Source organism: Meles meles, chromosome 1, assembly GCF_922984935.1.
Source record: "Meles meles chromosome 1, mMelMel3.1 paternal haplotype, whole genome shotgun sequence".
NCBI classification, from domain to species: Eukaryota; Metazoa; Chordata; class Mammalia; order Carnivora; family Mustelidae; genus Meles; species Meles meles.
Genome location: NC_060066.1, coordinates 212,376,793 through 212,404,602, shown reverse-complemented (window position 1 = coordinate 212,404,602; position 27,810 = coordinate 212,376,793). Strand labels below are relative to the sequence as shown.

Genomic DNA, 27,810 nt, shown 5'->3' with positions numbered 1-27,810 from the left:
CCCAGATATTTTTATTACTTGGCCTCAGGCGTATAAAAACAAAACATATCTCTATATAGTTTTTTTGGTTTTGTCTATTTAATTTGTCCCAATAAGCAGTAATGACCCCTCGCGACTCACTCTACTCTCTCCCGACATTGGACCCATGCCTCGAAGTCAGATCGGAGATGGACTGTTCCGGGGAGACCTGAGAAGGACTCCTGCCCTTTTCCTGAGGGCTGCTCCAGGTGGAATTGTTGAAGGGGAAGCCAGTTTCTCTGGGCTGGATGATCCGATGGGGTGTCTGCCGCGGGAGGCTCCTTCTGGACAGGGAATGGAAGTGGCTGGAGCTTGGGCTCTGAGATTCCCGCATCCTCTCCCAAAACAGATGCAGCTTCCACACACACCAGAGGCAGGACCCGGCTCCTCACCTCGGAGGCTGACCAGCTTCCGGGGACACGTTTGCTGCGGCCGCACCTGCGCCGGCTGGCGGCCCCCCAGCGGCTCTGTGGGTGCAGAGGGCTCGGCTTTAGAAGCCGTCTTGATTTTTGCAGGTTCCTCTGATGTCCGTGTCTAGGGCTGCACGTCCGCTGTGGCCGGTGCCTGTGGCGGTTGAGCACTTGTTGCAAACTGAGACGGGCCGTGCTGGAAAGCACACGCTGGGGTTTGAGAACTCGGTCCGAGAAAGAAGGCCGACTAGCTCACGACCGCTTTCTGGAAACTCGCGAACATAGTCACAGTCATTCAGATCTACTGGGTTAAAATAGAAAATATATGGACAAACCATAGGGTTAAAATCAATCTTTCCTGTTTGTTTTTACTCTTGGGAAGACACAGCTTTTTGAAACTTGCAAACTGCACCTGTGGCTCACTCATGTTTGTGGCTCCCGTTGTGTTTCTGCTGGACGGGGCTGCTTCGGGGCCGACGGGAGGGCTGCGTGCCGCCTCTCGGCCGTGGAGCACTGAGCAGACTGTGACACGTCTGCGCACCGGGCACGGAGCCCTGATGGCAAACACGCCCTCGTCTGTTGGCCTCCACAGCCCCCCACCTGCGGCAGGAGTCGGCTCAGACGTGGGCTCTTTCTGTCTGCGTCCTTGCGAAGAGAACTGGGCATTCCTTCCCCCCCCCTCACTAGGTCTGCTGTCGCCTCCGGAGGCAGAATTGTTTGCGACCCTCCCCAGACGCTGCAGAACTAGGAAGGGAGAACCAGCAGGCCCAGAAACGCTAGCAGCAGAGGGTTCTGTGTGCTGGGAGGCCAGGAGTGGTGCAAGCATTGCTGAGAAGGTTACGGAAGCCGGAGTGCTCTGGAGTGAGGCGGCAGGGAAGACCACCCTGGAGGAGGTGGGCTACGAACAGGGCCAGGCAGATGGCATGGGCAGAATCAGCTCACAGGGGCAGAGGTGGGAAGGGGCAAAAAGAGCCAATCTCGGGTCAGCCACTTTGGATGACCGCAGCCTGCTTGCCACCAAGAGGGGCTTTGCAGTCCTCCATCAGACCCCAGCAGCTGGGGGTCGGGGCAGGCAGACAGGCTCAGCCTTACCTGGCCGTTACGTGGTGACGCCTTTGGATGGTGGAGATTCACGACGACACAGCGTGTAATAAGGCAGCGATGCCAGACGTGGACCGTGATGCCCCTTGGTCCCGCCCCCTCTGCCCTCCTGCATGGGGCTGGGTCAGTGCTTTGGAGAGATGCCCACCCTCCTCTCTGATCTCCAGGGACCGGACCTGGTGCCAAGCAGAAACAGGGGCCTGTGGGACTCTCCCTTCTTTGTCCCCAGAGCCCTGCCACCTACAGACACTATACCTTGGCGGCAGTTTTCCTGTTTGGATGTCCAAAGGACAAAGTGAACATTTAGAATCTGCAAGCTGGACAGTCTTTGCTTTGGAGCCTGCAGTGAATTCCTTCATCTTGACAGTCAGGCCATTCTTCTCAGCATTGCTGCAGTGCGTGGGGTCCAGGAAGAAAGAGATCCCAGGAGCACCAGGGAGCTGGAGGAGGCCCGTGGGCCTGGGATGTAGCTCTTTGGGTGCAGGTCCAACTTTGTAGGCTGGCATTTTCCGCACCCCACTGCCACACCTAGCTGGCTGTCTATCCTCTCGTCTTGTTCTTTGTTATTACTAGTGGCACTTGGTACATTCGCAATTTGGGGTAACTTCCACCACGATTTAGTTCCAGACAGTTTTCTCCCCCGAAAAGGAAACCACGTACCCATCAGCAGTCACTCCCCATGGTCCCCTCCCCCCAGCCCCTGGAAAACCACCAATCTACCTTCCATCTCTGTGAATTTGCCTGTTCTGGACATTTCGTATCCATGGAACCCTACAATATGTGGCCTTGTTTTCTGGCTTCTTTCCCTTGGCATGTTTTCAAGGTTCATCCATGTATCAGAACTTCATTCCTTTTTGGGGCTGAACAGCCTTCTGCTGCGTGGGCTTTCACACATCTCGTGTATCTGTCTATATTGTCAGGGTCATTGGAATGCTTCTACCTTTTGGCAATTTTGAATAATGCTGCTGTGAACGTTCACTTACATGATTTTGTTTGAGTTCCTGTTTTCACTTCTTTGGGGCAAGCTCTCTTCTTGTTCGAGTGTTCCATACATTTCCTGGGCCAGACTTGAGTTTGAAAGCCAATAAGATCATGCATGCATTGAGTCAGGAGTCCTGGTTTCCAGCTCAGGTCAGCCCACAAATACTGACCTTGGGTAAGTCCCTTCTCTTCTCGTGCCTTAGTTTTCTTCTTTGTAAAAATGAGGTAGACCAGATCTCTCTTCATTTGCCTTCCTTGGAGCCCAGGTCGGTGAAGCTTTGGGGAAAGAGGGAAAGAGGGAAAGGCCAGACAGTCGGGCTTCAGAGCTTTATCCTCCTTTCCTTTTCTTAAACCTCTTTCCTTCTTCAGCTTGACTGTCTCTCTTATTATCTGTTGTTTTTCTCTGCATTGTAAGATATTTTAAGTAAGTGGTTTCTGAAAATAAGGGATTTTCCCTGTCCCTGAAGTGTGGATGGTCCCATGAATCATACAAGGGCTTCTGGGTGAAAATGAACTTGATCCTGCTGGAGAAAGAGAATCCCACTGACGGGTGCTCAGCCTGGCTTCCCTTGGTCCCCTGAAGGGTGGTGGGACAGTGAAGTGCGTTTGGGTCAGTGGGGAAGCAAGAAGCTGTTAAACTGTGTTGGAGAAAGCATGACTCTCCACATGCAGGTTTCCTTTTCTCCTTCTGAGCACATCATAAATTCAGAGCTATAGTGGAGAGTGTAGGCTCTGGAACCATTCCACGTTGGTTTGGCATCTGGTTCCACAGAGATTAGCCATGTGACCTTGGGCAAGCCACCTAACTGTCTGTGTCTCAATTTTCCCTCCCGTGAAACAGGCACGGCTCCTGCTTCAAAGTTTGCTATGAGGATTAAGGGAGATTATCCCTCCTAAAGTCCTAGATCCGTACCTTGGCTTAGACGTCATTCTACTAACGTTAGCCATTGTGATGATGGTAATGATGACGCAGATCATGAGGTCTCTGTTCCCCCCAAAGCCGTCCCCTTCCCTGGCCAGCCTGGCTCTCCTTCCTGTGGATTCTGGTGGCCCTCACTTTGCTCTACACTGTTTAGCGTCTGTTATTCTATGTGGTTCTTTGGCACGTGCGTATATCCATTTTCCCAACATGCTCCTTAGCTTTGGGAAGGGGGGTTCTGGCCCATGGTCTGCCCAGCCGATGATGAGGTGGACCAAGACCTGCATCAGGGAAATAGGCTGTGTGCACTGGGTAGCATGGGCCTGGGAGTGGACAGGTGACTCAGACATGCCCAGTCCAGCTGGAAGCCAGGCAACCAACTAGAACACCACAGAGGCAAGTGCCTAGGTCTGGGCATTCAGTTTCCTTTGCTCAGAAATGCCGCTCTTAAGGGGGGATGAGTGCCCCATCAATGGGCATTGTGTGGGAGGTATTGTTACCTTGGGGGTAGAGAAGCAGTGGCCAGTGCTCAAAGGTTAGTTCATAAATCAGTGTGACCTCCTGTGGCTTTGCTCACTCGTACAACAGCTCAGGAGACCCAGGATGTCCCTCCGGGTGTGTCTATGGACTCGACTGGTAGGTAACCCTGGAATGGGGCTTACGCTGCTCTACCATGTTGTCTCTATCACCTGCTTGCCCATGGGTTCTTTAAGAGCAGGCGTCAGGCTGGTCTTGTTCACTGACTAGCACACAATGAGCTCATCAAGGATTTGTAGAGTAAATATTGAAGGCAATAAGGTCCAGGGCTTTTGTTTCTTTGAAGGACAGTAGCGTGGGGCGTTCTGCTGGGTTGGGGGTGAATGTTGGCCAGGAGATGTTCATGAAGGTCTTCTCTGGGTGTCCGGTCTTCAGAACACGGTGATGAGTCTGGAGGTGGCTGGGATGTGCTGTGCCCCGTCTTTCTGGGCCAGTAAGTGTCACTTAGCTCTCGGCATGATCCTGGGTAAGGACGTGGATCCGAGGGGTTCAGGTTGGCACAGACTATTTTTCTGGATGCCAGGTTTTCTGAAACTCAGGAAGATGGGCTGATACACATAAGTGGCTCCATTTGCCCACTCCCTGACTCCAGCCACTCCCAGCTGTCCGTGCTTTGTGAAGTAAAATGGGCATCAATAGATACGTGGAAGGATCAACTTTAGCTAGCTCTCAGCGGTCACTGTGATGTCACCGTTCACTGCGGGCCTGGGGCGCGGGGCTGGGGAGGGATGGAAGGTGAGGATGGGTGGAGGTCAGCCTGGCAGGGCTGGCAGCTTCGGAGCCGCACCCCTTTGGTACCTGCTCCCTCACCGGGGGCCTCCAGACGGCAGCTCACACCATGAGGGCCCCATAATGGGCACTGCACTAGCGGAGGTTGGCGGGGGCTGGGAGGGCCATTGCCGTGTGCCGCTCGGGCCGGCCAGAGTATTAGGACTTATTGCTCCTTGTAAGAGCCCCACGAGGTGGTCCTATCTCCGTCTCATAGAAAACCGAGGTTTCTACAGGGTAAGCAACGGGCCCAAGACCAGACAGTAATGAGTGGTAGAGCCAGTGCCCCAAGCCAGGACCGTTTGCTTCCGAAGCCTGTGCTCCTACCCGCGACACTGCGTCACCTCGCTGCCGTGGCGTGGACGTCAGGAAAGCTCTGGTAAGGGTTTATTTAGGGGCCGCTGCATTTTGCTGCTTTTAAGTTATGACTTCACCTAATAACAAACCTATACGAGCACACGACACCCGCAGAACACAGGCGCGCGGCCCCACGGGCTCACTTCCACCTGCCCGTTTGTTTCTCTCACGCCAGCTCTTCCTCCTCCCCTCCCCTCCGCTCTACCCACCCACCCATCCGCCTAACCAACACCTGTCAGGACGCCGTTAGGTCCTGGGGATCCATCACTGATGCTCCTTGCCCTCGAGGAGCTCGTGACCCAGTGGGGGTTGCCATCCAAGTAAGCAAGCAATTAGGACGCCAAGGGACAAATCACAGGGACTGGAAGGTGCGGTGCCTTCCAAGAGACCACGCAGGATAGGCAGCCGACCCCGCCGTGGATAGTCAGGAGGGCCGGCTGTCTGTCTACGGTGAGGCCTCAGGGCAGGCATTTTCTAAGGAGAAGAAACAGAGTATGGACCAGAAAAGGCCCAGAGTTGAGAGAGAGCCGGTGCCCGTCGATCTATTTCTTTAGTGGCCGTCAGTGAGAAGAACCTGTCCATTTGGGCCCCGGGTTTCCGCTTGCCAGGTTCTTGGTGAAAGATGTGGGCTTGGGCTTCTGGAATGAGGTGGTATGGACTCTGGGTCACCTCACTGGCCACCTGGGAGTAGTGGCTGGTGTCTGTGATTATATGAGACCCTGGTCTCCGCCTGAGCCTGTGGTCTTCAGGCCACATTGTGTGGGTGGCGTTTTCTGCTTTAACCTGCTCTGCTGACCTGGTTTTGCTGAGAGGCTCCTCTTTGCTTCAGGGGCAGGTTGAGCATCTTTGGTCACAGATCACAGGTCACAGGTCACAGTCCTGTTATGTCCAGGCCCGGAGGAGGCTCACAGCGGGGGTGGGGGGGGAGGAGGCTTAGGGCCTCTGGGCGGATGGGCTGCTGCATCACCACGAGCCCTCTGGGCACCCCAGCTGCGGAGGAAGTTGAGACGGAGGCCCCTCTCTGCATGTTTTGATAGTCAAGGGCAGCAGCTCTGTGTTGTATCATCACCAAGATCAAGGGAAATGTGTAGTAGTCCAGCCTTAATTTAACTCCCAATCCCTGCCAATTTCATGTTAGTAGATCCGTTTGGAGCTGGAAGTAATGGGCCATATCATGCCCCAGAGCTGGAGCAATGACTTATGTTGATGTCACCCACTGGCTTTTTATGGAAATTATTAATAAATCAGTAATTCTATCTGCAGCGACGTTGTTGTGTTTATAAATATTTAATTTACCTTCAGGTGCCCACATTTTCTCCATCTTTGCCTTAAACTCTGCTGACATGGCTCTTCCTTCAGAAGCACGGCTCAATAGATTAAGTTATCAGTGGGGGGAAAGGTTAACCTCTCTCTCTCTCTCTCTCTCTCTCGCTCTGGAACATGGCTTTATCTTTCCTTTTTTAATCTTTGCGTGATTTGGCGCAGGGGCATGGGAACCAGGTGACGGGAACATGACATCTCCTGTGACGGGTGGAAGCTGAGTCTGGCTTCAGAAGGGACAGACGAAACATCCCAGTGACGACCTTGCATGAGTGCGGACCTGTCGTTGGCACGTGTTTGTCCCTCCTTCAAATTAATGACATTTAGTATCTGAAATGGAGTCCGGTGTTTTCCTCCCACAGAGAAATAGCTTTGTCCTTGCTACCGACTCATCTTCTGAAATCCAGTGTGTTGATTATTATTGTATTGAACGGAAAGGGCTTAACAAATTCAAAATAGAAGCACCCTCCAAGTCAAGCATTTTGCAGCAGAGATGGGGGTCCAGCCCTGCCAGGGAGGCGAGAACTGGGAAGGAATAAGAACTTTCTTACCCTTCGGGAGCTGACGTGACCTAATTGTTGTTATTATTGTTTTATTCTTCTGTTTCAGGAAATTGCAGCTTATTTAATAACATTTGAGAAGCACGAAGAATGGCTAACCACCTCCCCTAAGACAAGGTAATGTCCCAGATCTCGCAGCTTTTCAGCGATGTACGGTAAATGGATTGATTTTCATTGACTACCCGGTTTGGCAAGTCAATTCACGGGCAAGTTGAGTGCGCCATGATGCCTTCGGTAGTGTGCGACACTGAGGTCTCATGAGCAGCTACGGCCATGGCCGTGAACACAATCAGACAGCTTAAAAACATGCGGCTGCTGTCCCATGAGTTGGGACTTTTAGCGGGATGGCTTAACACTGGGCCCCCCAACCGGTGGCTTTGAAAGTCTTGGCAGGTGGGAACATCAGGGGAGGTTTATTTTGGGACTGTGCCCACCTGCCCCCAGTGTTCTCTAGAAGCCACTCTTCATATGGGAACCTGCCTTAACTGTGCACATTCATCCCAATGTGCTTTACAACTGAAGGTCGAGTTAATTTTGGTGGTGGTGAGAAGAACTTCCAAGTCGGAAGCAGGGGCTCCGATTATGGTTTATTGTACAGTGAATGAGCTTGAACCTCTGACTGCCACTGCTCGGGCGTGGGGGATCCGGGACGATGAGGCTGGCTTGCGTCCTGCGGGGGGGGGGGGGCGGGGGGGCGGGGGGGGCGGGGGGGGGGGAGGGTTGATGCCGCTGCGTGAACCACGGTGAGGCTGGGGCTTAGGGTGTGTTTAAAAGGCAGCCTCTTCTTTCCTCCCCTGCCCTTCGGTATCATTGTTGGTATGTCACACTTTAGAGCCTTGGAAATCCATGGCCAGCAGTTGCCACCCCCTTTCCATTAGCGGGGACAGGGCCAGTCACTCGTCGGTGTGACGCGTGTCAGCCGGAGCGCGGCTCCCACGGTGATGGGGCGGTGGGTGTGACTTCAGAGGCAGAAGCTCGGTCTCAGTCGGGGCGCGAGCACCCAGTTCTCCAGGTAGGTTAACGGAGATCCGGGGAAGGGGCAGGGCTGTGCGTCCTCTGCCCCCTTGGCCAGGTCCTCGGATGCCGCCACCCTTTCTGAGCCATGGAGGAAAGAAGGTCTTAGCTTCTAGACTGTTTACTCGTTCTGGACGGTACTTTGCACAACTTGGTTAGGCTTCAGTTTTTACTGGCTAGCATCATTTTGATGAGGACAGAAGGTCCATTTTGGAAGAGGTCGGAGGATATTGAGGAGGAAGTTCTGAGATTCGCTTCTCCACGGGTGGGGCTAAGGGTGTGGCTAGGGGGTGTGGCTGGGGGTGTGGCTAGGGGAATGGCTAGGGGTGGGGCTAGGGGTTGGCACTGATTCTTTTTCCCCTCCAGCCCGTGTCCCTCTGCAGGATGTTCTCAACGCCTCAGCCTTCTGGGGCCATGATTTCCTTTGCTCTAAAACCAGGCGGTGTGCGTTAGCCAGCTCTGCTGCAGTCATGCTTTCTAAGAAACAAGCTCCGAATGCAGTGACTCGGAACAGCAGACTTCTTCCCCCCTTGCTCATGATCTGTGGGTTCGCTGTGGCTTCAGTTGGGTTTAGGACTGCTCCGTGGGTCTTTTTATTACGGGACCCGGGCTGAGGAAGCATCCATAGCCTCGGACGTATGGTCATGGAGCATGGCAGGGGCTTAAAAGCCTAAGGCAACCCGCGTGGGCATAATGAGGGTCCGGTGCGATGTGGCATCCTAGGTCTCACCCGCTCACAAATCCATTAGCCGAAGCCATTCCTGTGGCCAAGCCCAATAAAAGCAGGGCCCGGAATGACTTTCTTCTGTGGGGTGTGGGAGGGGGCGGAGTGATTGAGTGAATGGTGATGGAGTCAGCTGTTTGGGGACCACAGCCACGTCCCCAGCTGTGGAAAGCCTGACACACTCGGCTCTTCTTTCTTCAGGGGACATTTTCTTCCAGGGCGGACATTCCCAGACTTGAGCAGGCACCAGGATCCGCTGGAGAGCTTGCTGAAATGCACACGCCGGGGCCCCACCCCCAGAGTCTCCGATTCACTGGTCTAGGTGTGGGGCCTGGGCATCCCTTATTCCCAACAAGTTCCCAGGAGCCAGCACACGGCCAGTCTGGGGCCTCACTTTGAGAACTGCTGCCCTGGTTTCTGGGTGGGGTGGGGAAAGGGAGTCTGTCCGATTTCTGTCTCTGCACTATTTCCTAAGTCCAAACAGTGCCTTCATCTCAAGCAGCCTGCAGCTATCTGTGCGCCCCTCCCTCCTCAGCGGAACCCTCCTTGAATCTAAGTGGAAGGAAAGAGCTTCCTTTAACTAGAGAGTGAGATTCTCCGGAACATGTCCCGGGCCAGACATCCGATTTCAGATACGCAGACACGTGCTGTGTTTTAGAACACCCCCCGACTGCAGATCGGTAAAACATTTCAAGTGGGGATTTTGCCTTGTGTTTCAGCCCTCAGAGTTTGGGTTTCCGTTGAGAAGTGAATGTCACTCACGGTCATGCCTGACTCACTTGACTTTTTGGAGTATAAATAGAGCCAGGAGACTTCCCATCCCGAGGCACAAGGGACATGCGTGCAGCTGAGTGGGAATGGGGGGAGTTGGATATTGACAAACCCGGGTTTGAGGCCTGGCCCTGTCCCTTGATCACTCTGGGACTTGTAGAAAGTAATTTTAGTGCCTCATTTAAAGCCCCTCTGTTCTTCTCCATGTATGAGATGGACTTGATGCCCCTGTTCTCACTGGGCCATCATGAGGATCGAGGGAGACTATATTCGTGATCTGGCTTTCTCTGAGCGCTGGGAGGCTCAGTGTGGTTGCCTGCGGATGTCCCCATTCCTCTTGTCTGCAAGGCGCTGTCCCTGGGCCCGCCGGAGGCTGCAACTTCAGAGACATCTGCCAGAGTCTCTCCAGGCTTCGGGAAGACGAATTTCTTTCCTCAAGGCAGAGGGTAAAGACAGAACGTTTCCTATTAGTATTATAATACCCATTCCGTGTTTACGCTTGAAGGCTTCTCGTCCCAGGAGGAGGGAAAAGTTGCTGTGGTTGTTCAAGGACCTTCCTAAATTAGTGGTTGAGTTGAGTTTGGGTGCCCCCCTCCGTCCCTAGTATTGAAATTAATTGGTGCAGTTAAGTGCTGAGTTCATACAAACCGGCCTCCTGGTACGAAGGAATTAATGACACCAATACTCCGCTGAATGAGAAGGCGACGCGACGTCTGTGTGTTACCGCCGCTGCTCATTTCATTTTGGAAAATTAATAAAAATGAATTGCACCACTGACATTTATAGAGTTTCCTAATAAAATGATACATTGTTTGTGTGGAGGAATCCCCATTAAATTAATTGTGGTAATCAGTTCACATATAGATGTTGGTGTAGGGAGCTGCACGGGGACCCACGCCTTGTCTCGGTGGCTTGCTGAAGGCTGGGGGTTATAAATATAGCCCTTGCCCAGATACTGTCCTAATTACAGAGAAGGTCCCGGGAGCCCTGCTCACCTGTTTCATAATGAGGTGTGCTACAAGGAGGCTCCCAGGGTTGGGGGCCTCGGGGGCGGTGGCGGCCCCGTGACAGGGTTGAGTGTTGAATGTTTAAACAGCCCATATTGTATTATCAGCAACTGGGACCTTCTGGAAACGGCAGTTTGAAAAATCACCCTTCAGGACGTCTCTATTTGGCTCTTGCTATGTGCTCAGCACTGTAATAATACCATTTGGAGGCCCTGGGGAGCTCCACACTCCCCACCCCACCAGGTGAATTCAGAGTCTTGGAATGAGGAGCCTCCCCGCTCGGTCTAGAATGTTCTTCCAGCTCCTCCTTCTGGCCTTGATTTGATGTCACTTTCTCGGCAAGGTCTTCCCTGAACACGCTATTTTAAAACCACACCCCTCCCGTTCCGCCAGACCTCCTTTCTTCTTTTTTCTTATGATTCTCCGGAGCACGTGCCGCCATTTGACACACGATGTATTTCATCTTTTTATTTGTCTGATTCATTTATTCTTGATCTGACCTCCTCTGCCCCAAAGGGACAGTGTCGCCGGTGCTCGTGTGCTCGTGCGGTATCCCTAGTGCCTGGGACGGTGCTGGACATGTGATCGGGCCTCAGTGCGCGTCTGCGGCGTGAATGAGCCTGAGAGAGAAGACGTGTCTGAGTGTGTGCAGGAAGAGATCTGGGCTTGCTCCGTTCTGTTTCTGTTTTGTGTGTTCCCCGATCGGTTAATGACCTGGTGCTGTGCTCTTAGATCCTTTCAACTGCCCTGCCCGGCAGCGAGATGCAGAGAGGGTATGCGATCTGTCCAAGATTGCACAGCAGATGTTGGAACTGGAGCTTGAGCCTGTGGTTTTCTTCCTGCAAAGCTCGTCATCTTAGCTTTTGTGCTGTCCCACTGTGTGGGTGTGGGGTTTGAAGGTGGTCCAACTCGGGGTTTTGCTATTCCCCGCCACCTCCCATCGCCAAGATTTCTGAGCCACCCGGGAGAGCCAGGCGCCGGGCAAAGCTTTCCTGTGTCGGTGAGCACGGCTCAGGTGCGTCCGTCAGGTGCGTTCCCATGCTGCCCGCCAGCACGGGACTTAGCTTCAGTGGCAGGCAGTGTGGGAAAACAGCACGCTGCCCACCGTGCAGACTGCAGAGTGGAGCAGGGCACAGGCAGGCGGCCTGCAGAGTTCAGCAACCCCACGAATGCATCGCTCCTCCCCTGGGAAACGTGCAGCCCTCCCTGGAAATCGGAGACATGCGAAGCTCTGGATGGAACTGGAAGCCTTTCCTTCCCGGGAATCTTGTGTATACTGGTTAGAAGGAAGCTGGAAGATGCTATTAATTATCTAATTAATTAATTAGATTCATATCGATAGCACCTAACACTGAAGAACTAAAGGTCTAGTAATAGAATTTCCTATAATGAGCGCTGAGGCCTTCTTGGTCGATGAGCAGTAAAACAGCCAAGTTTAGGGAGAGACTCTGGAAGGAGGGAGAAGGAAAGTGAGACCCAAGTTTTGAGAAGACCGACGTGACACCCGGAGACACCCCACTGTCCCTCTCTCATCTTCCTGGACCTCACTGTCCATTGTTTCTTGTGCTCCCAGTGGTGGCAGGGTGGGAGGGTGGCCACCGAGTCCTCTGTCCTCTGCTCTTTCTTACTATGTCCTCCCTCCACCCCAGGACTCTTGTCCCTGCGTGGAGGTAGCGGGTACTTCTGCCCATGTTCTGGACTTAGCCCATTTCTGCAGTCCCCCGGGTCGCCCGTACCACTGCCGTCAACCTTAGATTAGCGGAACCGCTCCCGCTGCGCTTCCCTCTCTGGGCTGGACCCCCTCCCTGCAGCAGCTGCCCTACAATGCTCCTTCATGGCACCATTGTTCCCCTCCAATGCCTTGGAGATTTCCTGTGGGACAAGTCCCCCTCTGGTGTCACGTTCAAGGTCACCGTCCTGCCTCAACCGTCTTCTTCAGTACTTCCCTTTGAACCTCAAAGCACCTACTAGTTAGGTGGTTGCTTCCTGCTCTCTAAACACATCTCCGTGTCCCCTACGTTTGCCTTCAGACCGTGAATGCTCCATGTCCAGCCCAGTCTGCCCGTCCCTCGAGTCTCACCTCTTTCTGGGAGGGCCCGCAGACGCACCGAACTGTAGTGAGCCTCGTCGCTGCCAGCTCCTGCTGGCCACACGGGCTGCATCGCCAGCTGTGTGACAGCTCAGTCCTGCCCCCGCGGGAGACGGGAGCCCCTGCCAGTGGGTCATGCTGCCTCTTTTGTCTCTGAATGGCTAGTGCACAGGGGAACTTCGATGGGCCACAGGGCAGGGTGCAGGCTGGGGGCAGAGCCAGGGTGTGGGCTCGGGGCTCCAGCTGGAAAGCCAGCCCGATCCGGCCCCAGGCCTGTCCCCGTGCAGTCGGCGCTGTTTTGTGCCAGGGCCTCCGTAAGTGGCTCGTGGGGCTGACCCTCGGCCCCCTGCAGGACATGGGATCCCTGGTCAGCCCCTGTTGCTGGGGAGGGTGCTTGAGAGGCCAGAATAGAATTGCAAAAGTCACCCAGAGAGGCCGTTTTTGGGTGATTACTTCGCAGAAGTAAACCCCGGAGAAGTCCTGGCACACGGTTCCCGCAGCCTGGCTGCAGCTCGAGGACCCTTGCTCCCTCGAGTGTCCCTGCCACAGGGGGTCAGACCCCGTGTGACTCCACTCTGTGAAGTCCTAGGGGAGTAAACTCACAGAGACGGAGAGAAGACGGGTGGGAGCCAGGGGCTGGGGGATGGGGATACAGGGTGAGCATTTCATGGGGACAGGAGGAAGTTCTGGGAACGGATGCTGGTGACGGCTGCACCGCATTGTGGATGAACTTAGTGCCATGAACTGCACACTTCAAAGTGGTAAAAAAAGGTAAATTTCACGTTGCTTGTATTTGACGATTAAAAAAAGGATTCCCATAGCAGCTTCTTTCTGTGTCTAGTTGGGCAGGGCGGGGGGGTGGTCAGGGATTGGCTGGAAGTGTGTGCGCGTGCGTGCGAGCGTGGAGGGTGTTCTGCTGGGGGACGGAGTTTGACGGGGCAGCCCTTCTACCGACATCGTTTCAAGGACTCTGTTCTTCGCGGCTGCAAAGAAGAAATAAACTGGGTCAGCAGTCATTTCAATGTGGCGACCTTTGCGTTTTGCTGAATTGGGGACCTGCTATCAAATTAACATAACGATGTGTCATGTTATATCCATTTCAGTATTTGCCCAAGATATTGAGCGAATCCTTGAAATCCTTGACCAAGTGCAAACTATCATCATTAACCAAAGAGCGAGCGCCGCGCGAGGGGCTTCGCCGCTGTGGTGTCTGCTGCCTGAGACTCCTGCGAGGCCCCACCCGGCCCGCGCCCCGGGACCTTCCTGGGAGGCATCTGCCTCAGCGTCCTGTGGTTTTGAGACCTTTCCCGGTGAGGAAGGGAATTAGCCGTGACCTGGATCCTGGTGGATAAAGCGTGTGGTGTCTCGACAGTGGTGGGGAAATCCCTAGCCTCTCTGTGGAAGTGGGTCTGTCCCAGATTCCAGCTCATTATCCGGAATCACGGACTGCAGAGGAGACGAAGCCGGGGGCGCCGGTGGAGGCCGCCTCTCCGGGAACCCTGCGTGTGGGACGGGGGCTGCCCAGGTCCCTGCGACCCTGGTTCCTCTGGGAGGTTTCCACTGCTGTCCCCTCTGTGGGTGGGCAGGGGGAACTCATCTGTGCTTAGCAGCAGCTGGGCCAGCTTTCATCACGTAGCTCCTGGTTTCAGGGGCCAGGGCAGCAAGTCCTGGGCATTCTTCCTGGAGGGAGGCGGGAGAGGGATGGACCTTTGTGTCTGTCCTCCCTAGGATAGGCAGCAGCTTGCTCCCGGTTCCCACTGCCGCTTCCTTCCCTAGTTTCCTTTTTGTCAAAAATATCCATGCACATAGTTTGGTAAGTCAAAAGGCCCTAAAGGCCTTGTTAGAAGGAGCAGCAGACCTCGGCCCCTTGGCTTAGGCCTGCGTCCCAGGAACCGCCACTTGTCATTGCCGCAACGCTGAGATTTACCTCTGGTCTTCTCTGTGTGTTCCTCTGCTCTTTCTTGCTTTGTCAGGTTTGGGCGGTTGTCTTTTGACTTCCTCATATGCTAAATGAGGATTCATTCTCTCTCCCTGTCACCTGCTGCGTTTTCCTTATTCCCCCCCCCCCCCCCCAAGGGCTTTGGTTACGGAATTCTGAGATTCAGCCCCTCTGGACGCTGGATCTGGAGGCTCGCAGGTACTGCCAGTGGTCTGGGAACCAAATTCCCAGGGAGAGCAGGGAAGGGGCTTGTGATGTCATCATGAGTTAGTAAGTTCCCCCAGTTTGCATCTGTGTTTCCTGCCTCTCCTCCGCTGTCTTCAAGTCCCTGGATTTTTAAAGGGTCTCTCTCTCCAGAAAAGAAATGTGTCTCCAATAGCGGCAGAGAAGCCAGGTGGTTGCCTGGCGGCTTGGAGTAGGTGTGGGGCCCTGGGAGGGCCTGACCGCTCCCTGCACAGACCTGCGACCTCTCCCTGTCTCCCACCTCATTTCCAACCTCTGCCTTCTCTGGCACCTAATTCTCACAGTTTGCCAGTAGGCCTGGGCTCCGCGGGCAAGTGGGCTTGCTGTGCTCCATGTCCCCTGTGGGGCACGTGGCTTTGGGCTCTTTCTGCTCTGCTGGAATGTGTTGACATCTCTGTCCCAGTCCCCGCCCTGCTCCTGCCGCCCCGTCCTCCGGGTCTGCACAAGTTTTCCTTCCTCTGTGGCTGGCTGTGCTGGAGCCGGCCCCGCTTCCGCGGCTCACGCTTGCACACAGTCTTCCTTGCTGTTTCACTCACGCTATTTTTCTCTGTCTCTCTTTTTTGGGGAGAAGAGCCTCATAATGCCGTTTTGAGGTTTGTAAACGCACAACGCACTCAGGGTGCAGGAAACCCCATTGCCGTGACGCCCACACCCCTCGTGTGCGCGCTGCAGCCAGAGGCGTGCGGACACCACATCCCCGACGCGGGGCTCCCCTGCTGTACTGTACTGCCCTTGCTTTAGAGCCTTTCCTGGTGTCCGCACAAGGGGTGTGGCGTGGCCTCTCGCTGGGCAGAATTTTAGGGGTTTGGGGGCTGCTGGGGGCCATGTGGCATGCCATGCCTGTCATCTGACCGTGTGCCTCGACGCGTTCTAGCTCTGTGTGGCTCCGAGCCTGTCTTCCTTGGGTTGCGCGGGCGGGATGCTCTCATCAGGGCCCCCGTGGTGCAAGGTGCGGTGCTGGGGCACCCACGGAGACTGCTGGCCCGGGGGCTCCTGCCGGCGTGTCTGTGCAGGATAACCCGGCAGTGAGGACTGTTGCGGGCGAGACAGGGCTGGCACGTGTGCACACCTGCCGTTGGCACTGACGGTCCTTATCGGTGCCCACTCCCCGCGGTCTTGTTTTGTTTCTGCTCCTGCCAGTTCGTTCTTCGTGTCTTCAGTCCCTCCTGCACTCGGAAAATTAGGATTGTCTGGTGTCTCCATAACGGCCCGGGCTGGTGTCTGTGATATTTCCTGCAGATCAATTCTGATCTAATAAATTGTTGCTGGCTGCAGGGAAAGGGAGCCGCCCGCGTGCCTAGCGGCTTTGCCGGGCGGGAAGGCACGTTCTCGGGAGAGACCATTCTTTGCCAATCACGGTCTTCTGTGTAAGGAGTAATTCCCAGATTAGCTGGGTACTCTGGGCGGGAGGTTCCCCCACTGTTCTCAGTCTGGTTAGAAGCTGTGACTGTCTTTGCTGTTCTTAGAGTCCCCACAGTCCTTTATGATGGGGCTTTAAAAAAAAATGGAGAATAACCAAAAACAAAGGAAGAAAAGCTTTTGTGGTTCTCCAGCTCTCCTGCATATCCCACTGGCCACGTGAACTGTTGCTTTGTGTGGTGTGTGTATGTTTAGGCATCCACACACGCACACACATGTGGTACACACACGCACACCGGTAGACACACCCAGACACAGGTGCGTCTGTGTACATATTTAATACACGCGCAGACACACATGTGCACAGACGGGTACAGGCAGGTGCGTGTGCGGACACACATGTTTACACACGCACACCTACAGAAACACACACTCTTGGGCACATACACACATGTATAGGACACACATAAATGCACAACTCCCATGCACGCATGTGTACACACACGTATGCCCACAGCCCTTCCGTCCCTGTTCTCTTGTACAAGCAATATTTCTGGGAAGATTTTCCTTCTTTTGAAGAGATAAATTCTTCTGTAGTGGCTGCCCTGACCTCCCCGAGTGGGGACTCACTGTGGAGGGGCCTCTGGGGGCGGGGGGGCCCCAGGCCCGGGGGAGGGCAGCTGCCAGAGTCGGGGAGCGGGTCCTGGCTGAGCCAAAAGGTGCAGCCCTCACCGAGGTGGCTTCTGGGCGGCTGCGTTGCTATTCCCATCGCAGCCCCGACGAGGTCGGTAGGAATGTGGGGGCGCGTGTTGGTGGGGGTTCATGAGGCACAGGACCTATTTGCTTCTGTGGCTTGGGATCTGTGGGTCAAGGGGCAGGGGGCGGCCAGGCCGCGGCGCCGGGGAAGACAGACCCGTGCCAGGGTTCGGGGGAAAGCCTCGGAGAAAGGCAGTGAAATCAGGTGCGGGAGGGGCGGGTGTGGCTGAGGGCAGGGAGAGCCGCACACCAGGCAGAGATTTGGGGATAATGCCAGAACCATCGGGGACACCTGGGCAGGGCAGGCAAACGAGCCGGGGTGATTAACAGCCGCATCCCGGTTGCCCCGGAAGCGGAGCACGCACGGCGAGGACAAGGACGCAGGTGCAGGGAAACCCGGAGCTCTCCCTCGCCCCTGCAGGTATCCGCGCTAGTGACAGAAAGACTGTCCCTCTGAACCTGCCGCATCCCGTTAGCTGCTGTCCTCTCCGGGGACAAGGTATGATCTGGCCTTAGGAGTTGAGAGAGTCGGAAGAACTCTCGGCCGCCCTGGCTGACCGGGGGCTCAGCAGCTCCGAGCCCAAAGCTCTGATTCCCCTAGGATGTCAGTAGCCCCGCCTCGGCTGCTGCTCCCCCACGCCCCTCGGTCCCTTGCATTCTGCCTCCTCTCAGCCTCCTCGCTCCTCTTCACACTTGGGACCCGGCCGAGGCTCCAGGGGTGGCGGGGGTCCCTGGGTGCCTTGCTGGGCGCGATAGCCTCACACCACGGGCCCATCTGTGCGGTGGAAAACCATTGACAACAGTGTGATAGTGACGGATGACAGAGGGGACACACGGGAGAAATACTCCCTTGAAACAACGGCCAAACTTTGAGTTCTTTTTTGCCCGTGGTACAGAATTCCAAGCTGAGAAGAAAATCTATCCCTTTACTTTACGAGTAAGTGGTTCTCGCTTCCTGTAAAAACTTCCAACCTCAACTCCTGTGTCCCATAGCTTATGTCTGGAGTGACCCATGGTCCGCCATTTCTCCAGCGCCAGAGGGCCTGCAAGGATACGTCAGAGTTTTGCAGTTTGTTAATTTTGCATTAAATAATTAATAGTAGAGTTAATTGATGAATTATTCAATTTTCAGGTAAAATGGGATGATAAATATTCATAACTTATTTTATTAAGGGAATTTCCATTTCATATGCCATTAAATCTAGATTAACGAAGGCTGATTTCAAATGAAGATTGAAAACAATTGTGCTTTGGAATTAATTTACTAAGTTAAGGTCATTGCTTAGTGAGTTTACCCCCCGCCGGAAAGGTAGGGCTTCATCACCTGGAGAAGTGTCTGAATTCACAGAAGTAACATTGCCATTAGTTTAGGAACATTCCATGAGCCCACTGGGGATTTCCCCCATGGCGCTCCCAGTTTCTGGTGGGCACGGATGGGAGCACGGGGAAGTTGGGGTGTGCAGAGGGCAGATCTGGGGTCCCTCCCAGCCAGCGTCTGGCTGTTGCTTTGAGCTGTTCGTTACTCGTTCACCAACTACAACATAATTTAATATTAACCCAAACCTAACGTGATGAGGGTGCACATTCTGGTAAAAGATTGGTCCATGCAAACATCTCGAAGTCAGTTTTAAAATACCTGGCCTTTCCCCTGGAGTTCTAGGAGGAATGTGCTGTGACTTCCCGTCCAGCAATGTCCTCAGCCACGGGGTATCTATAGCTTCAGTTTTTGTGTTTTCCAGCTATCTGATTTCTTTGAGGCCTGGTTTATGTTAATTCATGAAACTGCTCTAAAGCCCCGACCCATAGACCAGCACTGAACGTTCCTCAGGACCTCACAGACTGTGCGTTGCAAAGCTGCTCCTTCCAGCTTGGTATCTCAAGACTCCTAACAGCCCTACAAAGTGGGGGGTGCCTGTAGCACACGGAGGCAGGAGGGTAGGTGGGGGGTGGAGAGAGAAAGACAGAGGTAAAGGGAAGGGGGGAAGCGAGGGGAGAGAGAGAACTGGAGTCCTTCCCTCTCCTGCCTAGCCACTTCCCTCTGCTCAAGGCCAAGGCAATTGAGTCTTACCGACGGCGTTACCCGCCCAAGGTCGCTCAGCTCAATTAGACACGGACGTTGAGACCATAGCCCAGGTCCTTCTGACTCATTTTGGAGTGCTTTTTTCAACTTCAGCATCTTAGGGCTCTAAAATAATTTCTTAACCACCCTGAGTAGTGGGGCACTTGGGAGTAGTTATAGCCCGATAGAGCGGTTCTCTGCATCACCAAGTGTTCATTATAATTTTCCAGCAAAACTTGTTTGCTCTGGAGAAGTCGATGCTACAGTAAAGCCTTCATTTCAGCGGAGAGCATTTGATGTCACAGCTCAGGAACCTGCTCTCCTAAAATTATCCCTAATTGGCTTGGGAAGTAGCTTCCAACAGGCAGATGGCTTAATATCTCGACTTCCCGGTTGTGACTCAGGGTGGCTCCAGGGTTCTCTCTGGTTTGGGCTGGTGATCTTGTTAACTCGGAGGGTGAGGTCCTATTGCCCACATGCGGCTGAAGAGCTGCCTCCCGGAGCTGGTGTGGAAACCACCAGGGACAGTCTGTCTCAGCGGGGATGCTGGATGGCAGGTGGGGTGAGGACAGGGGTTGTTGAAAGGCAATTCTATAATCTCTAGCATTCACCAACAAGCCTTTACTGAGTGCCTGCTGTGTGCGTAGGTTTGTACCAGGCGCTGTGCGGTTACAAAGGCAGTAGAAAACATGGCCCCTAATCCAATTGGAGAGACAGGTCATGCATATCCGAGATAACTGGAGAGTAATTCCCAGGCAGCCCACACAGGAGAGCTTGGCGTACGTGTGCACACACATGCACTCGCACACACACGGAGCTGTAGGAGGAATGCAAAACGGGGCCAAGATCAATTGGATTCAATTGATTGCATTGGGAAAAACAGCACAGCAACATTTGTAGGGGTGAATTTCAATCAGAAAACCCTGAACTTTGGTTGGGGGGAGGGGATGGTACGCCCTGATGGGGGACAGGAGGGCAACACTTGGTCTTTTCTCGTCCTGAAACCACGGATACAGCAAATTAATTGGTGGCTTTGGCGTAAGTGATTAGAAGGCTCTAGAGGCCATGGGATGCACTGGATGGAATGAAGGCCCAGAGAGAATAGCTTCGCGGAGGGGAGGGCTGCCGCCGGGATGTCTTCATTTGTGTTCAGTCTGCGGGGAGCCTGGCAGAGGCTGAATAAGGAGCCAGAGCTGTTCTCCATGCTGAAGAGCTGTCCTGGTGGACACAACCATGGCCCCCTTTTATCGAGTGTCTAGGTAGGTGCAGGAAGGTTAGAAGGACTTCCCAAGCTGGGATTCACAGCGGCTGTCTGACTCGAAAGCCTCTGTCGTTCCTCTGTCCTCGTGTATCTCACAGGACCGTGAGTGGGGCCATTTGCAAGGTCGCCCCGGTCAGCCACTGGGATCATGCCCACTTCTTCCCGGACTGGAGAGCAGTGCTTGTCCACTGGGGAGAGTTTGGGCATCCCAAGGAGACTTCTGACAATACCCGGAGACATAAATATGTTACGTATTGGTGATCACGGTGGGAGTAGACAGGCTACTGGCATCTACTGTAGAGACCACTGATGCTGGTAAGCATCCTACAGTGCCCTGCAGGGCACAGGACGGCTCCCCCCTCAAGGAATTATCTAACCCTACATGTCAGTAGCGCTGAGGTGGACAAACCCTGGTGTCAAAGAAGAGAACACTCCGTGCTGAAGTGCCAGGTGGTCATGAGCCAGACTGGACTCGAATCCCAGTTTGGCCACTTATGAGCAGGAAGTTAACTATCCCCCCATGCCTCAGTTTCCTCATCTGTATAATGGGAATTACAGCAGCGCCTGTTGTGAGGAGTAAACTAGGGAGTGCTGAGCCCTCGTCAGACATGGTGTTGGTGTATTCACTCTGATGATCTTGCCAGGAATCCTGCCAGAAGGGCAGGCCCACATGGCCTGGGCTCTGTACACACACAGACCGATTGTTCTTTGCTTCTGTTTTTGTGGTTGCACGGAATGGTGGTCTGAAGACCCATGTCATTGTCAACTACCAGCAGTGCTCTTTGGGAAAAACGGGTTTCTGAGAGGAGAGAGTATTTGTGGAGTTCATGTCACAGCGGTCAGCAGAGAAGGGCATTTTAGATGGGAGGCGGTTACATAGGAGGCCGAACTCAGAGCCCAAATTCATTGATTATCTATGTAAAAGATATTTATTGATTACTAAGTTAGTTATCTATTGCTGTGTAACAACTCACTCAGAACTTGGTGGCTTAAAATAACAAATACCATTTCTGTGGGTCAGGAAGGCAGGACAGCTAAGCTGGACGCCTCTGCCCCTGCGTCTCTCGTGGTGACAGCCAGGGCATCAGCCGGGGCTGCAGACTCATCTGAAGACTCGAGTGGGGTGGGAGCCACTTCCAAACTCACGCATGTGGTGGTTGGAGGGTTCAGTCTTTCTTCGGCTTTGGGTCAGGGGCTCAGTTTTTCACCAGCCATTAGCCAAGGTCACCCTGGTTCCTTGCTACTTGGGCCTCTCCAAAATGCAGCTTGCTTCCTCCATCAGAATCAGTTAGCAAGACAGTATGGGAGGATGAATAAGACCAAAGCCGGAGTCTCTTTGAAATCTGACCTCATAAATGACATCCTGTCACTTTTGCTGGACTGTTTCTTAGAAGAGAGTCACTAGGTCCACTTCACAGTGGGGGAGGGCATCACCAAGGGCAAGAATTCCAGGAGGCAAGGATCACCAGGGATGACCTGAGATGCCGCCCACCACAATCATGTCTCACACGGAGACCGATCAGAAAGGCATGGTGTGACTGGGGAGCTAACCACGGCGTGGACACTCACTTACCATGTGACCTTGGACAGAGTGCTTTTGTCTCTCTGGGACTCAGTGTCCTTCTCTTTAAGATGCCTGAATTGGGTTCGGAGATGGCATATATGTGTGCCCAGGTCAGACATCACTGATCATGACCCCCTTTTCTTGAGAGCTGGATTCAGCCTCAGAAGCCTTCTTTTTTTTTTTTTTTAAAGATTTTATTTATTTATTTGACAAAGAGAAATCACAAGAGAGGCAGGCAGAGAGAGAGGAAGGGAAGCAGGCTCTCCGCTGAGCAGAGAGCCAGATGCGGGACTCGATCCCAGGACCCTGAGATCATGACCTGAGCTGAAGGCAGTGGCTTAACCCACTGAGCCACCCAGGCGCCCCCAGCCTCAGAAGCCTTCTTAACACAGCTCTGTTTCAGAGGGCCACTATGAGTTGCACTGACATCCATTTGCCATTGCTGAGTCGCCGATAAGAGGACATTCCGCGGGATGGCATGGCACGCCACTGATCGAGATGTTGCAGGATTTTAAATAGCGCAGGTGGACTGTCCTGTTGGCCAGAGTGAGAAAGCTGACTGCTTAGTGTTTCGGGACATCGGGTGGCCCGTCCGCTGCCCAGTCCTCCCCTCTCGTGCAACACCTGGACTCCAGGTGAGGGGATGCAGGGGGCACACAGGCTGGGGAGGCCTTGTGGTCTGAAACCCAGTATGGGGCTGACCTGACCTGGCCTTTTCGCTGGTGTGGTGGGCTTCTCTCTGGTTCCTCATGGGGGCAGATCTGGCCTTGGTGACTCTCCAGCCTGTGGCAGCCTGGAAAGGGAGCACAGGTCATTCTGGAAATGAGCTCGAGGTGGCCCGAGGTGTTTCTGCATTCAATTTATCTGACGTTCAAGTGATTCATTCTGTTCTTTCCTGGAACATGCTCCTGGGCTCTAGGTGTTGGCTTAATTTGCTTCTGAGATCTTGCCATCACTCCTTCGCCGCTTCCGGTAGCTGCTGGGGCATTCTGTTAACGAGGAGCAGAGCACATTTTCTGGGCCATGCAACCCTCCATTCCAGCCCGTTAGAATTTCTCCTGGCCCCTCCTTATTTTAAAGTTTCTTTTCCTGAAGGGCTGGAATGTTCAGAGGCAGTTTAATAGACATCGATTTGCAATGATTTTTAGGCACTGTGCTTCAGGAGAGCTGAGAAGCCAATAATTAATCCTTTCAGCGGCTCATCCCTTTTGTTTTACGATGACCTAATAGCTGCATTGCTTGAGCAGGCCGGGCTGGCCTGACCCAGTTCGGCTCCTTGCCTTCTGCTTCATTCAAATAAGCCCGCTATGAATTATTCAGCCCCACTGCAGGGGCACGTGGGGCCTCTTGTTGTAATATTTAATCAGCAACCTGGAGGCCAGCGCCGTTTTTTACTGACAGCGGCTGCTCACTTGGGGCACATGGACAGTGTTCTTCGAAGGGTGGGGGTCCTGCCTCTTCAAGGCGGCCGGTTTGTCCTCTGATCCCAAAGGGACAGTGCTGATCCTCGGGTCTCTATGTGCTACCTGTGGGGTGGCCGTCCTCCTGTACCAGCAGGAAGTGAGTGACTCTGGGCCCCTCCCATCAGGGACTCTTGGGTGACTGCTGTGCCCACGCACATCCCTCCCGTAGTCGGGTCCTCTCGCCTCCAGAACGAATCACCACGAACTTGTGGCCTGAAACGGCACATTCATCACCTTCCAGTTCTGTCGGCCGGATGTGCAAACACGGTCTCATGGGCTAAAAGCGAGGTGTCTGCCGGGCTGCGCTCCTTCTGGGGGCCCGAGGCAGGGGGGTCTGTTTCCCTGGCTCCCCCCACCCCCATGTCTCTGCTCGCTGCCCCTTCCTCTGTCTCAAGGGCCATCCTTGGGGAAGTGCACTGACCCTGTCTCTGAGGGACCTCTTTGCCTCCCTCTTCCACTTTGAAGGATCCTTATGATGATGTAGGGTCCACCCGGATAATCCAGTCTGTTGTCCCTGTGTCAAGGTCAGTGAACCAGCAACTTGAGTTCCTGAGTCTGTAGCCTCCAGTCCCCCTTGCCATGTGGCCTCACACCGTCACATGTTCCAGGGGTGAGGATGTGGGCATCTTTGAGGAGCTCTGTTCTGCCTCTATATCCACATTGCCCTGGCTCCACTCTTCCTGGCTTTCTGGAAAATTCTATCAAGAAGCTCCCCTGAGCAGGCAGGGTAGTGCAATTTTAAGAGGGGGGCCTTGAGAGACAGACAGAGCCGGATCCTTTTTAATGTTGCCGTCTGTGAGCTGGAGAGCGGCGTTGGACGTGCGACGGCTGATGACCGGAGGGCAAGATGCTTCATCTCTCTGAGCCTGGTCATCTGTCCTGTGAAATGGGCTTATTGATGCGGACCCCTCTCCGGGGTCATTGCACAGGGTGGACGGGATCATGTGTGGAAAGGCCGTCGGAGACAGGGGGCCGTTACCGTGACGGTCGCAGCGGTCTCTTTCAGTCTCTGTGTGCGGGCGTCTCTGTTGGGAGGTTGGCATCTCCGTCAGCGCACAACCCAGACCCTGCGTGGGGGTATCTGCAGGCCTGCCCCCCAGAGCTGCGGGTTGCCGCCTCCCTTCGTCCGTCTTGCACGTCTGGCTCCATCCAGACCTTCTCTTACCTGGAGAATATGGGGCCGTGTGTCCGTCAGAGCACAGGGGACTGGCCTTTTTCTTTGTCCCTCTCGAGACACCTGTCGATAATCTTCGCAGTTTAGCTCTCTCCCAGCCCACAGAGGGTTTGGCTGTGCCCTCTCCTGCGTTCCTCAGCTAACGGGCCGAGGCAGACGTTCCTGTCCCTCTTCAGACGGGGTTGCAGGGTGGGTCAGTGGCAGAGCTGAGCACCAAGCTGAATCTTCTGGTCCAGACAGTCTTCTTTCCTCCGGCTCTAGCTCCTTCTCTCCTCAGATGCCCCGCAGGTGCTGACTGCTCTTAGTAAGCTTTGGGGCTCCCGTCCCCCCGTATTTCTGTCTCTCTTTGTGGCAGCACATTCCGGGGGCCGACAGTTTCCTGTCCGCTCTTGCCCTTGAGTGACGGAGGGCAGGGCCGCAGTCCCGCGGAGCCGAGCTCTCCCCTGGGGGGCCCTGTTCCCCGGGGAGAGCCGGTGCTCTGGTTCCAGGCTGCTGCTCTCACAGGAATTGGGGAAGTGCTGCTTAACCCCATGGGGCCCTCGTTTACTCCCTTCCCTTTCCAGGACTCCCCTCCTTGCATGGGGTGGGGGGTGGGGTAGGGGCGCGGGGTGGGCTTGCTTTGCTGACCTCGCCTTCTGCCTCTGCCCATCAGTGGAGCCTCCCCCCCGGCAGACTCATGGCCCCTTTTCGGCATGCTCGTCTCATCTCTCCTGCTTTGCCCACTGGACCCCCACTTCACCCCAGGCAGGTGTAGCATCAGCAAGAGAAGCAGCGACTTTCTGAAATGCAGTGTGTGCAAATAAATTATTCAGTGAAACTGAGTCTAACTTTATTAAGGCCGGAATCATCCTTCTCTGTCAGAAGCCACAGAGGGGGGCAGGAGCCACAGGAGGCTGGGGGACTTGGTGGCCTCTGGGGCCGTGGCTGCGCACCAGCGCCTGGGCTCTGGCTCGGTTTCCCGTGTGTGCCCCGGGCCTTGTGCTTAAGTGTGTCCCTGTGGGCCCCTTTTGCGGGACGGGGCTGCCTGGAAGAGGGAGGAGACAGTCTTTGCTCCTTCTGGAAGAGTGGTCCTGACCTGACTACTTTGGTCTGGAGAAGAGGTTTTGGGGGAGGAATGGCTTCAGGGCACCAGGAGGACGGTGGGAGGAAGGAGGGCTGTGGGCCGACCTCCCGCGCATGTGTGTTCGTGGTGTCTCCCATCACAATAAAGTTAAAGCGTCAGTGGCATTTTAGATGCTTTTCAGATTAATTTATATTCTAACATGGTAATGAGAAAGCAGCTTTTGTCCAAGAGGTGAGATATGCAAAAATAACCTTTAAGTTTCTCATAATTAACCTTTAATGATATCCTCTCGCTGTAGCGATATATTTTATGCTTCAAAAATATAACAGACAGAAAGAAGTGAGTGTTTCTTGCATCCAGATGCCTGGAGAAAGGGAAGTCATGTTGATGTAGGAGTTTCTACCTCTCTGTACGCTCAGTCGGACTCTCTGGGAGGGTAAGACGGTGATATAACTACAGGTGCCCTTGGCCCTGTGGCCAGATGGGCCTTCCCCAGCTCAGTCCAGAGCAGTTTCTAGTTCCTCACGGCTCATTCTTGCTGCTTAAAGCCTCTGTCACCAGGGCTGTAACCAACTACATGCCAAGTGTGAGGATTTCCCTCCGCGAGCGCGCCCTTGACCTCGGCAGTATTTGACCCCATGGACTGACAGACCTTCTGTCAGAGTCCTCTCTCGTTAATTCTGAGGAGAAACTGCCACATGCCAAGTGTGGTGAATCAGGCTCTTATCGACCCTCAGATCCGATCTGGTGGGGCCCGCGCGTCCCCAGACCACAGTGACAGAGGCGCAGGAGGGGTCGGTGATGAAGGTGAGAGGGAGGGTGGGGTGGGGGGGCGGAGAGCTGGAGAGGGTTAGCAGTCAGGGAAGGCTTCTCTGCTCTTCTCAGTGGCCCTCTGTGTCAGTCAGGGCTCTCCAGAGACACAGAAGCAATAGGGCATGTGTGTGTCTGTGTGTGTGTGTGTGTGTGTGTGTGTGTGTGTAGAGATTCGTTATAAGGAGTTGGCTCATGTGACTGTGGAGGGTAATGGCTTCCAAGACCTCTGCTGGGCAAGCTGGAGACCCAGGAGAACGGACTGGCAGGCCCAAGACCCAGGAAGAATCAGTGTTTCAGTTCCAGACTGAACATGGGAAAAAACCAATGTCCCAGGTCAAGGCAGTCAGGTTTTTTTGGAGTTTTTCCGTACTTGCTGGGGGCTCAGCCTTTTTGTTCTATTCAGGCCTTCAACAGATGAGATGAGGCCATCTGCACAAGGGACAGCAATGTGGTTTCCTTAGTCTCCTGTTTCAAATGTTAATCTCACCCCAAAACATCCTCGCAGACACACTCAAGATAACGTTTGACCAACTCTCTGCGAAGGCAGTGGCCCTGGCAAGCTGTCACGTGAAGTCAACCATGGTGGCTCCTGCTTCGGCGTTCCCTTGCCCTGTCACGTTTGCTGGCTCTTCTCTCCGTAGTTCACTCCTTGCCTTCTGCTCCCATACCTTCCCCTCTCCCCTCTGGCAGATGATTTCTGGTGCTGGACTCTTGACCCAACTGGGCTGAGTCATAAATCAGTTAATTCAAAAAAATTATTTAAAGATAGGTATTGACTTACCAATCTTTTGATTTTGGGCCAAGACCACTTTGGTTCTCCCCAGTGGGATTCTGCTGTGGTGGGGGAGGTCCGTCTTCTTTCACAGATCCCCTTGTAATCCTTTGCCTACCGATTCCAATTTTTATCTCTTCAAGGTGGAGGGAAGACTCGAGGATGCTTGTGAAGCAATCTGGGTACAGACTCCTTCCAGAGCTTTCTGGCAACCCCTCCAATATCATATAGTTGAATGAGTCCCCCCTAACTCGTCAGGGTCTTCCAGCCACTGGCTTCCATGCATCTTTCTGAGCTGACTGACTTTTCACAGAAAGAACCATCTTTCTTTTTATGCTTGTCTTTCATTATTCTATACCTTATTTATTTACACGGTTCCAGTGAAAAGTACAGCTGGCACAAACAGGCTTGGAAAGAAACGGAACCAACTCTTGGTACGCATGGAAAGTCAACTGATGGGTGAAGAAACGCGTGCTCCAAGAGCGTAATGACTTCCCATGGTGCCTGGACTGATGGGTGCTCCCTGATGTGGGTGCGGGCGTTTCCAGCCTGTGGCTGCTGCAGATCTCTAGACTCCCACCGCGCTGATTTCAGAGTACAGGCGGCTTCACAGCCCACCCAGCTGAAAAACTCACGGCTGGCCCTCCTGCGTGAGCACAAAATGACGCTAGCGCAGAGCCTACTCCCCTCCAGTCTTGGGCAGGCCAGGCACGCCTGGAGTGCGGGCTAGAGACTCGGGCCATTTTCACTGTACCTAAAAAGCATCTC

General features: G+C 54.1%; 1 protein-coding gene across 11 annotated transcripts in view; it reads left to right on the top strand.

The window, feature by feature from the left end:
* Positions 1-27,810, top strand: part of CAMTA1 (calmodulin binding transcription activator 1) — an 818,028-nt gene that overhangs the window by 272,534 nt on the left and 517,684 nt on the right. For all 11 annotated transcript variants that reach the window (XM_045998968.1, XM_045998958.1, XM_045998935.1 and 8 more), the window contains one exon: positions 7,021-7,088. In XM_045998968.1, the coding sequence (XP_045854924.1) occupies positions 7,021-7,088 (68 nt within the window). The remainder of the gene's footprint in view (positions 1-7,020; positions 7,089-27,810) is intronic.